Raw genomic sequence first — 14,263 nt, forward strand, 5'->3', positions numbered from 1 at the left:
CAAAGCTCTAGCACAATAATCATGCATGATGGATACTGCGTTCTAAATCACACGCTGCTATGAAACCCTAATTTAAAGGCGTAAGTTCCTACTTAGATTATTCTAGATAAAGAAGGTACCAACTGAACATTCCATTAGCAACAATTAGTGCCAATAAAATGATGAATTATCATTTAGCAAACCTGTAAATTGCGATCGCAAATTAGGACATTAAGCTTGAGCGTTAGGCCTGTTCAATCGATCATGTTGAGATCATATGTCTGGCTATCCAGGTAACGCTCCAAAAGGAGGTATTTATATGGATAAATTATATATGTAATGACTTTTTCCTGACATATTCTCTATTTAAGACATATATTATCCCTTCCTATCCCACCTTTATATATATATATATATATATATATATATATATATATATATATATATATATATATATTTATATATATATATATATATATATATATATATATATATATATATATATATATATATATATATATATATATATATATATATGTGTGTGTGTGTGTGTGTGTGTCTGCACACACACAGCCACTAAGTAGCAACAATACAAATACTTAAATACCCTGGAATGTCTTCGGTATCTTGTCTTTGGTTAAAAATGTTCTATGCATTTTTCTTGAATCCACAATTCTAAGGTAAATTCAGCACAGTTATTGACCCACCTTTGAACTAGGGATATCTCAAGAGGTTTTCTGTATTGACTTTGACTCGTCTTGGCCTTATCTGCATTTGTACTTGTATTTGCATCAGTCTCGCTAAACATGGTCTGGATCCCAAGTGATTCGTTGGCGCTTTGCATGACAGGTGAAGCCACCTGGTGCATCAGTTTTACTTTTCCACGTAACTCAGAGGACACAGAGCTGTGTTAAAGCGCACACTTAAAAAACGGACTTGTTATTACTTGTTGATCGACTTACTTTGCAGAGTTTCTCAGCTGTCAGAGATGAGCCTGAGTGAGCAGTATGACAAAAAGGTGCGTCCGTACATCTACCTGATCGACTCTCTGCGCGTGTTCGGTGTGAAGAAGGACCTCGCGCTTCCAGCCATCGCCGTGATCGGAGACCAGAGCTCGGGGAAGAGCTCGGTGCTGGAGGCGCTGTCCGGAGTCGCTCTGCCCCGCGGGAGTGGTGAGACACCATGGGTCAACTTATTAATCATATGGGTTTTTACAAAAACATAAAATAAACAAAAAAAAGAATTATTATTATTATTATTATTATTATTATTATTATTATTATTATTATTATTATTATTGCTATTATTTTACATTTTTTATACGATTATAATTATTAGTTTCATTTCTTTTGTGAAACTGCATGCAAAGGGCATTCGAGTGCACTCATTTTACTGTTGCTCAAGATTAAATAACTTTAAATTAACATAAATAACTAAAACAAATTAATTAAGAAAGCACTGATAATTTCCCTTTTTGTCTAAATAAAAAAAGTCATATAATATTATAATTACACCCAACTTTTACCTGTAATGACGTTCAACTCTAATGTAATAATAATTTTATTAAAGTTATATTATTTAATAGAATGTGAAATATGTACGACATGTTATGCTGCAAGTGGACTTTGCCTTGTATTTGAAATTTGCCAGACATTGTACATTCAGGTATCCGACAACGCGGTAATATGCGATTTGAATTTTCGTTTTTGCTTGAATTCTGTAGCAATTTACGTGTCCAAAAGTATGAAACACAACTGCAAATCCAATTTGCGATTACTTTTGAAAATTGTCCACACAATAATTCCATATCTATGGAATTTACAAACCCAATCAAACCTAATTTACATACAGTAGTGCACATGCTCACAGGACCGATCGGACCACCTCAGGGACATCAACAGAGTCTTAACGGAGCCGAAACTTTAATACGGATAAAGCTACGTTCACGTACGTGAATTTAGAATTTCAGGTTTAATCTATTTCGAACCCCCTTATTCATCTTCATTTTATTTTCACTCTCATAGCAAGTATCACTATCAAGTATTATGTCCACAGTTATGTTAGCCTAATGTAATGTTCATTACCAATAGAAACTTAATAGTCAGTAGTAACATAGAGAGATATGTAATGATTTGTAAAGTCTTTATATTTAACATTATTTATACTGAAACTTACAGAACATACAGTAAGTCGCTACGTGAATATATCAGAACAGCTTCAAATGTTTTAAAAAAATGAATAAATGTCCGAGAGAAGAGCATTCGACTTTATTACGTTTGAATTATTTGCCGTTAATCACGCAGGTATCGTGACACGATGTCCACTCGAGCTCAAGATGAAGAAGAGCAGACAGAAGGACTTCTGGCATGGAAAGATCAAGTACAAGGACATTGTGAGAGACATTGCAGATCCAGCAGATGTGGAGAGATCGATTAGAAAAGGTAACGTTGTAACGTCGTACTCTGTAACAGCTCTATAAAGAAATGATTATCAAGTCTCTGACATTTTAGACGCAGTATGGCCAAATATTTGGTTTGTTTCACTCCATCAGTCAAATCTTGGGATGACACTTATACAGTCAAATTAGTGGACAGGAACTATCTATCTATCTATCTATCTATCTATTTATTTTTTTATTTATTTATTTATTTATTATTATTATTGTTATTGTTATTATTATTATTATTATTAAGCTTACAACAAAAGCAAGCAAATTTCAATGAGTAGTTACCCAAGTCCTAAGCGGACTAATGTTGAATACAAGCTAGCTTTCCCACTTTTTTGACATATAATGAAGCTACACAAAGTCCTCTCTAATGCTGAAGAGGAGGTAAAAGCTATAGTCTGTAAAAATATTTTACAAATAAAAACTTGAATAAAATGAAATAAAAATGTGTGATTGTATTATGACTATTCTGTTCCATTGCCGTGTTGTGTTGTGTTTGCCAGCTAGCTTTGTTTGGGCACATTCTTTAACATTAGCAGTCTAATTTGATTAGAGTCTTTCTCAAATTTTATCAAGCCAACATTGTTTGGACTTATTCCTAAACATTAGTTATCTAATTTGGTTGCTGTTTTGTTAGCTAGCTAGCTTTGCTTAATTATATAAATATTTTACCTAGCTGTCTTATTTTTGTTTTAATTATTACTGTCTCATATGCATGTTCTTCTTTTAGCTCAGAATGAAATAGCTGGAGCCTTGGGCATGAGCGACGAGCTCATCAGCCTGGAGGTGACATCGACCAATGCTCCCGACCTCACGTTCATCGATCTGCCTGGTATTGTCCGTGTGCCAGTCAAAGGCCAACCAGAGGACATCGGAAAACAGGTGAATTGCTTTCCTCCATCCATCTTCTATACCGCTTATCCTTCTCAGGGTCGCGGGGAAACCTGGAGTCTATCCCAGGGAGCATGGGATACACATTCACACACCCATTGACACTACAGACATGCCAATCAGCCTACCATGCATGTCTTTGGACTGGGGGAGGAAACCGGAGCTCCTGGAGGAACCCCCGCAGCACAGGGAGAAAATGAAAACTCCACACACACAGAGCAGCGGTTGGAATCAAACCCCCGACCCTGGGTGTGAGGCGAACGTGCTAACCACTAAGCCACCGTGTGCCCCTCAATTGCTTTCAGGGATTATTTAAATGGATCGTATTTATTATGTGGTATACTGATTAAATATGACATTGTAAACTCTGATAAAATGTCAAATAAAGCATTTTGAAATGTATCAGCGCATGCCCCGCTTTCTTTCAGATTAAGAGCCTGGTCAAAAAGTTCATCACAAAGCAAGACACCATTATCCTGGTGGTGGTGCCATGTAACGTGGACATCAAAACTACTGAAGCGCTGAAGATGGTTGAAGAAGTTGATCCAAATGGCGAGAGAACCCTTGGTCTGTATTTTTAATATATAGTGAATTGCAAAACTTGTGACTGTAACACTTCTCTTCGGTTCGGATGGAAAAGTGTAGCGGTTTTATTTCCCTGCGCAAATATCAACGCACATGCTTACACGCAGCTCTGTGCAGCTCAGCTCTCGCTCTCGCTTAGCTCTAGTCTCGCCCCTCTTTATCCTTGCCACTACTTACTGAACAGAACACTCATTAGCCAAACTTCGTACAGGTCTGGGTCTTTACCGCTCACCTTCCGCAGCTCTGCTTTCCATTCCTCTCGACCATGCCCAACACTTCCACAGTGATGCTTTAACACGTGCACAAGATATCTTCCATAAACATTTAGCATGTGTGTTCATAACAGGCATCCTAACAAAGCCCGACCTGGTGGACGAAGGCAAGGAGGATGAGGTGGTGTCCGTCATCAATAACAAAATAATTTATCCAATTAAAGGCTACATGGTCGTCAGGTGCCGAGGACAGCAGGAGATCACGGACTGCATTTCTTTGTACGAAGCCATCAAGAAGGAGAAGGACTTCTTTATAGAACACCCACATTTCAGGTAGACATTTTGATCTCAGGGAAGATATGTCTTGAGAATTTTCCTGAATTTGCAGTTGGAAGTCTTTAAAGGTACAGTATGTAGAATTTAAATTTTAATATAAGAATATTAACCTTGTTAGCTAGTACAAATGGTCTTAATCATATTAATCTACAAAAAAATGGATGTTATTAAAAAAAACTCAGTGAGATGAATGTAAAAACGCGGTTTTTACAGGATGCCGTATAAAGAAGGAAAAGCCACCATTCCCAAGCTGGCTGAGAAACTCACACTCGAACTTGTCCTTCACATCGAGGTAAAGCTAGTTCTTTCCAGAAGCCTGAAAATCATGTGGTACACAAATGTCCCTGCCCGTAGTAAAATCCTTTCTGGTAGTAAAATGTGGCCGTGTGTGTGTGTTTTAGAAATCTCTGCCACAGCTGAAGGATCAAATCCAGGTGATGTTGGATGAAACTCAGACTGAACTGGATCACTATAACTCCGAGCCTCCTACAGATCCAGAACAACGGATGGACTTCCTGACTGATGTGAGTCGTACACAAAAATTAAATAAAGACTAACAGCGAAGGTCCTGAAATTTGGAATAATGTCATTTAACACGGCCTTGGAAAGTTATTTCCTGGTTATTGTTTCCTTGGTTACCATGCACTCGACTTACTGCTGCAAATATTCCCTGCTATACCCAGAGCTTAATTCAAACAGCTCTGAAATGTATCGCATCTAAAAAGGCAAGAGTCTAAGAGATCGAGCGGCAGCAGGTCGTTGTTAAAGCAGTTTGGAGACCGGAATGAAATAAAACACAAAGGGCCTTTCTATTGTAGATCAACTCATCACTTCATCACCTGGCATCACTTCATTTCTGTCATGTTCTTATTTTCATCCCTACTGTGACTGATAAATAAATGATTACAGAAACACACACTCACCCACACACACACACACACACACACACACACACATATATATATATATATATATATATATATATATATATATATATATATATATATATATATATATATATATATATATACATATATATATGTATATATATATATATACAGTATCTCACAAAAGTGAGTACACCCCTCACATTTTTGTAAATATTTAATTATATTTTTCATGTCACAACACTGAAGAAATGACACTTTGCTACAATGTAAAGTAGTGAGTGTACAACTTGTGTATCAGTGTAAATTTGCTGTCCCCTCAAAATTACTTTACACATAGCCATTAATGTCTAAACCGCTGGCAAAAAAAGTGAGTACACCCCTAAGTGAAAACGTCCAAATTGGGCCCAATTAGCCATTTTCCTTCCCCGGTGTCATGTGATTTGTTAGTGTTACAAGGTCTCAGGAGTGAATGGGGAGCAGGGACCCTTATACCGGTCACTGGAAGTTCAACATGGCACCTCATGGCAAAGAACTCTCTGACGATCTGAAAAAAAGAATTGTTGCTCTACATAAAGATGGCCTAGGCTATAAGAAAATTGCCAAGACTCTGACACTGAGCTGCAGCACGGTGGCCAAGACCATACAGCAGTTTAACAGGACAGGTTCCACTCAGAACAGGCCTCGCCATGGTCAACCAAAGAAGTTGAGTGCACATGCTCAGCGTCATATCCAGAGGTTGTCTTTAGGAAATAGACATAAGAGTGGTGCCAGCATTGCTGCAGAGGTTGAAGGGGTGGGGGGTCAGCCCGTCAGTGCTCAGACCATACGCCGCACACTGCATCAAATTGGTCTGCATAGCTGTCGTCCCAGAAGGAAGCCTCTTCTAAAGATGATGCACAAGAAAGCTCTCAAACAGTTTGCTGAAGACAAGCAGACTAAGGACATGGATTACTATAACCATGTCCTGTGGTCTGATGAGACCGAGATAAACTTATTTGGTTCAGATGGTGTCAAGCGTGTGTAGCGGCAACCAGGTGAGGAGTACAAAGACAAGTGTGTCTTGCCTACAGTCAAGCATGGTGGTGGGAGTGTCATGGTCTGGGGCTGCATGAGTGCTGCCAGCACTGGGGAGCTACAGTTCACTGAGGGAACCATGAATGCCAACATGTACTGTGACATACTGAAGCAGAGCATGATCCCCTCCCTTAGGAGACTGGGCTGCAGGGCAGTATTCCAGCATGATAACGACCACAAACACACCTCCAAGATGACCACTGCCTTGCTAAAGAAGCTGAGGGTGAAGGTGATGGACTAAACCCTATTGAGCATCTGTGGGGCATCCTCAAATGGAAGGTGGAGGAGCACAAGGTCTCTAACATCCACCAGCTCTGTGATGTCATCATGGAGGAGTGGAAGAGGACTCCAGTGGCAACCTGTGAAGTTCTGGTGAGCTCCATGTCCAAGAGGGTTAAGGCAGTGCTGGAAAATAATGGTGGCCACACAAAATATTGACACTTTGGGCCCAATTTGGACATTTTCACTTAGGGGTGCACTCACTTTTGTTGCCAGCAGTTTAGACATTAATGGCTGTGTGTTGAGTTATTTTGAGGGGACAGCAAATTTACACTGTTAGACAAGCTGTACACTCACTACTTTACATTGTAGCAAAGTGTCATTTCTTCAGTGTTGTCACATGAAAAGATATAATCAAATAATAATTGCAGTCCCAAGGACATCACAGCAACCATAGTCCCAGCAACCACAATGAGAATGTCCATGTGGAATTGAGGTCCAAAACCTTTTCAATTTTACTTCAAGCAGTATCATCCTCAGCAACCTCCAGACTGTTTCCTCCAGTTGATTACAGCTCCATCCAGACGTAGGGCATCAGGATGGATCAGGCAGGTCTGGAGAGCAGAAAGGGTCAGGACCACTGTCATCTCCATAATATCTTGTGTGGCTAGACAAACAATTCTGTTTTCCATTATATCTGCTTTCATTTTACATTATAGCTTTACGAACCTTCTGGCTAATGCTGACGTTGATCTGAATTCAGGATACGTTCATAAACGATCTACAAAGTAATCCCATATTTAATACTGCCCAGACAGCAAAAGAATAGGTATAGGGCACGGGTCTCCAATCTTATCCACAAAGGGCCAGTGTGGGTGCAGGTTTTCATTCCAACCAAGCAGGAGCCAAACTTCACTAAAATGCGTTTTTTAAACTTTAAAAAAAAAAAAAATCAATCTCACTACAGGCCTTTGTTTGTTTATTAGAAAATAACAGCATTCACTCAGGACGCCATCAACCTAACAACTGGAGAGGAGATGAAGAGCGTGCCACATGTCAACATCTTCTCCAGTCTGAGGAGACAGTTTAATGACTGGAAGACGGATCTAGACAAAACAGCAGAGACATGTGAGTAACATGCTGTATATCAAGGGCGTTACAGATGTTGGGTACATGAAATATTGCAATGAAAAAATTTACGAATTTAACTCCCTCAGGTACTACCTACTGTATGACTTTGCACGTTTGAAAACCTTTCACCAAGCATCTTTACGTATTTCAACATAATCTTTGTTTAATTTAAATAGGAATTTTCTGAAAAAAAAATATTCTTATCTAAACTGAGAAGCTAGTCAGCGATGTAGGAAATTGTACATGTACATATTTATAAGTACTGGCACCCTGTCCAGGGTGTACTCCGCCTTGTGCCCGATGCTCCCTGGGATAGGCTCCAGGTTCCCCCGTGACCCTGAAAAGGAGTAAGCGGTTGAAGATGGATGGATATTTCTAAGTCATAAGTGAAGAATAATGAAGCCACATCTTCTGTTATAAGTCTGTTAAAAGTGTTCTTATACAGTATGAGTGTCCACTCTTATTTTACAAAGACATGAGTGGGGATGGGATGTAGGATGGACCACATTGAAGGTTATGTAATTTCCTTTACCCTGAACCTTTACTTTGGTGGGGGAGGGGATTTTTAGTTAACAAGGGCATTGAGAAGGAAGTGAAGGAGTATGAAGAAAACTACAGAGGCAGAGAACTCCAAGGATTCATCAACTACAAGACCTTCGAGATTATACTGAAGGACAAGATCAAGCAGCTGGAGAAACCTGCCATCAAGAGAATGAAGGACATCTCAGGTATATTGCATATATGAACTCATTTGAAGATAAATGTACGGAGCAATTTCGCAGGCTTTGTATTCTGTCTGTGCATGTAAGGTAATAAATAATGGGAAAACATCATGACTTACTACTACTACATCATATTTCCACAGATTCCACATAAATTTCTCTTCCATATTCTGGCTTGCCTTTCGTGTGTATCAAGATTTATTCATGTATTTATTTATTTATGTATTTATTTATTTATTTTAGATTTCATTAGGAACGAGTTCTTCCATCTGGCTCAATCCAACTTTCTGGACTTCCCGAATCTCCTCAAAATGACAAAAGTAGGTCCTCTTTACATTTTACATATTTAAACAAACTTTACAGACTCTGAAACTCTGCCTACATTTGCTGGACTGTGAACACTAAATGACAATATATGATAAACATGAACCAAAAGGCCTAGCACAGTGGTTCTTAACCAGGGGGGCACGCCCCCCTGGGGCATTCGTGGAGAGTTTGGAAGAGGGGCGCATGAATGTTTTTTAAAAAATTTTTAGAATTAACAAACATGGCATCATTTGGTCCTCGGTGTATTTTATTGCTTTTCAAATAGAATGTGCATAAATGGACAAACTCCACTTTCTCCCTCCTTCTGTATTTTCTTTTTGCTAGGGAGAGGCGGAGCTTAGCCTGCCTTTTATCTAGCTGTTAGTGCAGACCAGTGTTGCCAACTTAGTGACTTTTCAGACCCTTTTAGAGGCTTTTTTTAACGAAAAAAATAATAATAATAAAGCGCCTAGCAACTTTTTGGACAAACCTTAGTAACTTTTCAAATGTCAGCAGTACGGTCCTGCAAGTGAGAGGTCCTGCTTTCACGCTGCACTCGCACCTCTCTCTCTGTGTCTGCTCTGTTCAGTGAGGGGCTGAGAGCTGGAGATTTAAAAATGTCATGGATAACAAGACACGCCCTTCCTCCACATTTACTTAATTCTTATGTGATTACGTAATTTTTACGTTATTACATCCTAGTTCTCTTGTTCAGAGTAGTTATAGTGTTCAGAAACATTTTTGATCATTCATGTTCCATACCTGTCTGTTATATAGTTTTATATAAAAGTCATAAAAGTTATTTTTTAAAAATCATGAAAGCTTTTATAAAAACTATAAAACCACTAATAATATAAAAACATATTTTAAAAAAACCCCCAAAAGTCTATCTATCTATCAAAAACACACACACATATATACTGTGTGTATATATATACGGTGCCACATGATAGGGAAGGCTTGGGGGGGCTTTAGTTACAAAAGGTTGAGAACCGCTGGTCTAGAACAGTAACCACCATGCTGTCAGGGAATATCATGTTCAAGCATGTCATGGTGAGATGGTCTTTTGTCCCTCCAGACCAAGATTGAGAACATAAAGCAACTGAAGGAGTCCGAGGCTGAATTGATGCTGAGGACTCAGTTTAAGATGGAGCTGATGATCTATACTCAGGATAGTGTCTACACTAACACACTGAACATGCGGAATCGCACGGAGGAAGAAGATGAGAGACAATCTCATGGTGTGACTCGCCCTCCTTCCAATAGTTTGTACAATTACTCAGACACTGAAGATGCCCTGGAGGAACTGACGCGCCACCTCAAGTCTTACTACAGCGTAAGTGGTTCTTATCAATCGTTCATTTCCTGGTGTTACTGATGATATTTCTGATTATTTGCAATGTTATCATGTTCAACCACAGTAAGAGGGCATAACCATGATGGATACTACTCTGACTCTGACTCATTTAAAGGCGTAGTACCTGCTTTGATTTTTGACAGATGGTTCTAGTTAACGAACAGATAACGTGAACACTCCTTTAGCCATAACACACCTTTTTTGAGAGGAATTGGAGTTCTCTTGGCATTTGCCTTGGACTTAGAAGATGGGTTTTCTCACATACACATACATTGCAGCACAATGAAATTCTTTTCTTTGCATATTCCAGGTTGTTAGGAAGCTAGGACCAGACATGAGCAGATAGGTTCTTAAGGGCCTTGTTCAAGGGCCCAACAGTAGCAGCTTGGCAGCGCTGGGGATTGAACCCTTGGCTTTCTGATCAATAACCCAGAGCCTTAACCGTTGAGCCAAGTAATACCTTATTTTAGAAAACAGCCTAATCACTGGCGCAATGCACAAATGAAGCCCACTAGTTGAAGTTAAGACGTGGCCTCGAAAAGGATTTGATGGTTTTCAGTCTCGAATTGATGTGGCTTTCCTTTCTTTTGAACTCAATCTTGGCTTGGCCTGGACTACTGATCCTCCCCCTAAAAACTCTGTCATGACTCGACCTCGGCTGGCCCTGGTCTTGGAATTGGACAGTCTTGACTACAATATTATTTGAGACAGACTCTATTACTTGTTGCTTTCTTTAGCCTTATCCCTCCAGTTCAAAAAATGATATGTCTAACACAACATGCATGCCTTATCTTGACTGACTCTGTTTGGGGTAAATTTTTCTAAATTGAATATGTGTTTAGATTGCGAGTAAGCGTCTGGCTGACCAGGTGCCGCTGGTGATCAAGTACAAGGTGCTTCAGGAGTCAGCGGCGCAGCTGCAGAGAGAAATGCGACAGCTCATGAAGAACTATAACATTAATGATCTGTTGGAAGAAGATTATGAGATCAACATCAAACGCAACAACCTAAAAAGCCGCCAGAAACGTCTGACGGAGGCCCTCGTCAAACTGGTCTTGCTTTAAATTTCAAATTTAAAGTAAATTATGGTTTGGGGAAAAATATATAACTTTCAATCACTTTAGGAAATGCAGATAGTAATGATAATAATAACTGATATATTTACTTTTAGATGATTAGTTCATATAGCTACTTAAAATGTTTTACGTTTTTTGTTTGTTGCACAATATTTAAAGAAACGTAATCAAAATATCTGTTAATGTGATTTCTTACTCTGTTGTGTTGAGTCTGTGACAAAATTATCCTAGATATAGTTGTTTTTGTTTTGGGACTGATTTCTGTTTCTTATACTTGCTGGGAGAATGATTTTATTATTTCTTTTTCACTTGGATTGATAATGATTAATTAGTAATAAACTTTAACAAAATCTAGTTTGGACATCATTGGAAGTTTTACTTGTGTTTCTGTCTTAATCCCACACACATTATGCTCTAAGGGTGGTGATATATTAAACATACCATGTCAGGATTGTGTACGTGGAGTTTGCATGTTCTCCCCGTGCTTCGAGAGTTTCCTCCGGGTACTAAAGCGTCCTCCTCCAGACCAAAGACATGCACTGTAGGCTGATTGCTATCTCTAAAATATGTGTCCATAGTATGTGAATGTGTATTGGAACCCCCTACAAGGTTTCCCGTGCCTTGTGCCCAAAGTCCCCTGGGATGCGCTCCAGGCTCCCCACAACCCCATCTTTGCTCTACTTGTTGTCATATTATGTCACAATAAAACTCTACAGAAGTGACAATGAAGCATGATCAGAGATCAAACCTTACAGTAAAGTAAATATTGCCAGAAAATGAAAAAGTCACAGCTTAAACCATTGTGTGTGTGTGTGTGTGTGTGTGTGTGTGTGTGTCATCACATTCTTCATATTTTCCATCTTATTCACAATATTAGTAAGGGGAAAAAATCGTCCATTGCACCTTTAACATACCACTGACAATGGAAAAAACAACAACAACAAAAAAAACCTACACATTGTATGCTATAAAACTTCTCATTCATGGCATTTTCCCAGCATTATGTAGCATGTTTAATCAGTGAGTACTTTGTAGTGAGTGAGTACACACTCACCACTTTTAACCAAATATTACCCAAATATGATCTGTAAGTGTACAAAAACCATCCCTTTCCTAGCTTCTGGCCATCTTTGTTCCTCCTCTGGCACTACTTAATTTTTCTCATTTTCTTAATGAAAAATGCTGTAGAGCAGGGAACAATTCTGCTTTATTTTACATCTGTTTTAATTTTGTGCATAAGTACATACTTTGATTTTTGGCAGATTATTCTAGATAAAGAATGTATCAACTGAACATTCCATTAGCAACAGTTAGTGAGAATAAAATGATGAATTATTATTTAGCAACCCTGTAAATTGCGATCGCAAATAAGGACATTAAGCTTTAGCGTTAGGCCTGTTGTTCAATCGGAATCATGTTGAGATCATATGCCTGGCTACCCAGGTAATGCTCCAAAAGCAGTTTAATAATATAAAGGAAATTTGGTATACATTTTTTTTTAAATGCAACCATGCTGACTTTACAGCTACCCACTAAAAGCAACACCTGAAAAAAGGAGGTATTTATATGGATAAATTATATATTGATGGAAAATTACCCTTTAAAACGTAATGACTTTTTCCTGACATATTCTCTCTTTAAGACATATCTTACCTCTTCCTATCACACCTTATATGGGATATACTGTATCTCACAAAAGTGAGTACACCTCTCACATTTTTGTAAATATTTGATTATATCTTTTCATGTGACAACACTGAAGAAATGACACTTTGCTACAATGTAAAGTAGTGAGTGTACAGCTTGTCTAACAGTGTAAATTTGCTGTCCCCTCAAAATAACTCAACACACAGCCATTAATGTCTAAACTGCTGGCAACAAAAGTGAATGCACCCCTAAGTGAAAATGTCCAAATTGGGCCCAAAGTGTCAATATTTTGTGTGGCCACCATTATTTTCCAGCACTGCCTTAACCCTCTTGGGCATGGAGCTCACCAGAGCTTCACAGGTTGCCAGTGGAGTCCTCTTCCACTCCTCCATGATGACATCACGGAGCTGGTGGATGTTAGAGACTTTGTGCTCCTCCACCTTCTGTTTGAGGATGCCCCACAGATGCTCAATAGGGTTTAGGTCTGGAGACATGCTTGGCCAGTCCATCACCTTTACCCTCAGCTTCTTTAGCAAGGCAGTGGTCGTCTTGGAGGTGTGTTTGGGGTCGTTATCATGCTGGAATACTGCATACTGATCATACTGCATACTAATCATGCATCATATATATATATATATATATATATATATATATATATATATATATATATATATATATATATATATATATATATATAGCTTTTCAATACTGTACAGTTGCCTTCCTTTGAATGCTAGTGGTTAGCACGTTCGCCTCACACCTCCAGGGTTTGCATGTTCTCCCCGTGCTGCCGGGGTTTCCTCCCCCAGTCCAAAGACATGTGTGGTAGGCTGATTGGTGTGTCTAAAGTGTCCGTAGTGAGTGTGTATGTGATTGTGGACTGTACCCCGCCTTGTGCCCGATGCTCCCTGGGATAGGCTCCAGGTTCCCCCGTGACCCTCAAAAGGAGTAAGTGGTAGAAGATGGATGGATGGATGGATGGATGGATGGATGTTTTTACCTCCTTTCTGTGCTCCACACTCCTGTCCAGTTGGTGGCGGTAAGGCATCTTAAGCTGGTTTGCCAACCGCCATTAAAACCAAAAGTAGAAGAAGAACAACAACAACAACAACAACAACAACGTCTCATAGCATTCAATGATAAGAATCCGCACGTGCAGAGGATCGTGAAGCTCAAGAAAAGCCATTATCTGCCTTTAAAAGCTTTCAAATGTATTTTAAAGAGGAGGATATGAAATCCCAGCAACTGGAGTAGGAGATCACTGATCTTCAAAGGAGAGTAACTGAGCTGATAAATGATTATTGTTGAACATATTACACAAAAATCACTGGCTCTATTAAACACTAGATGGCGCTGTTGGCCGTTGATTGTGTTTAATTGAACGTTAGTGGA

The 14,263-nt window shown here is 39.0% G+C and overlaps 1 protein-coding gene across 1 annotated transcript; it reads left to right on the plus strand.

Moving 5' to 3' along the window:
- Nucleotides 1–967: 967 nt before the first annotated feature.
- LOC128601785 (interferon-induced GTP-binding protein Mx1-like) lies at nucleotides 968–10,325 on the plus strand. The gene is made up of 11 exons (XM_053615160.1): nucleotides 968–1,151; nucleotides 2,283–2,420; nucleotides 3,156–3,307; nucleotides 3,745–3,883; nucleotides 4,338–4,446; nucleotides 4,663–4,741; nucleotides 4,851–4,973; nucleotides 7,619–7,760; nucleotides 8,333–8,491; nucleotides 8,729–8,805; nucleotides 9,870–10,325. The coding sequence occupies exons 1-11, from the start codon at nucleotides 968–970 to the stop codon at nucleotides 10,167–10,169; spliced, it is 1,602 nt and encodes a 533-aa protein (XP_053471135.1). The 3' UTR covers nucleotides 10,170–10,325.
- Nucleotides 10,326–14,263: the final 3,938 nt, after the last annotated feature.

The sequence above is a fragment of the Ictalurus furcatus genome, chromosome 26 (assembly GCF_023375685.1).
Source record: "Ictalurus furcatus strain D&B chromosome 26, Billie_1.0, whole genome shotgun sequence".
Lineage (NCBI taxonomy): Eukaryota > Metazoa > Chordata > Actinopteri > Siluriformes > Ictaluridae > Ictalurus > Ictalurus furcatus.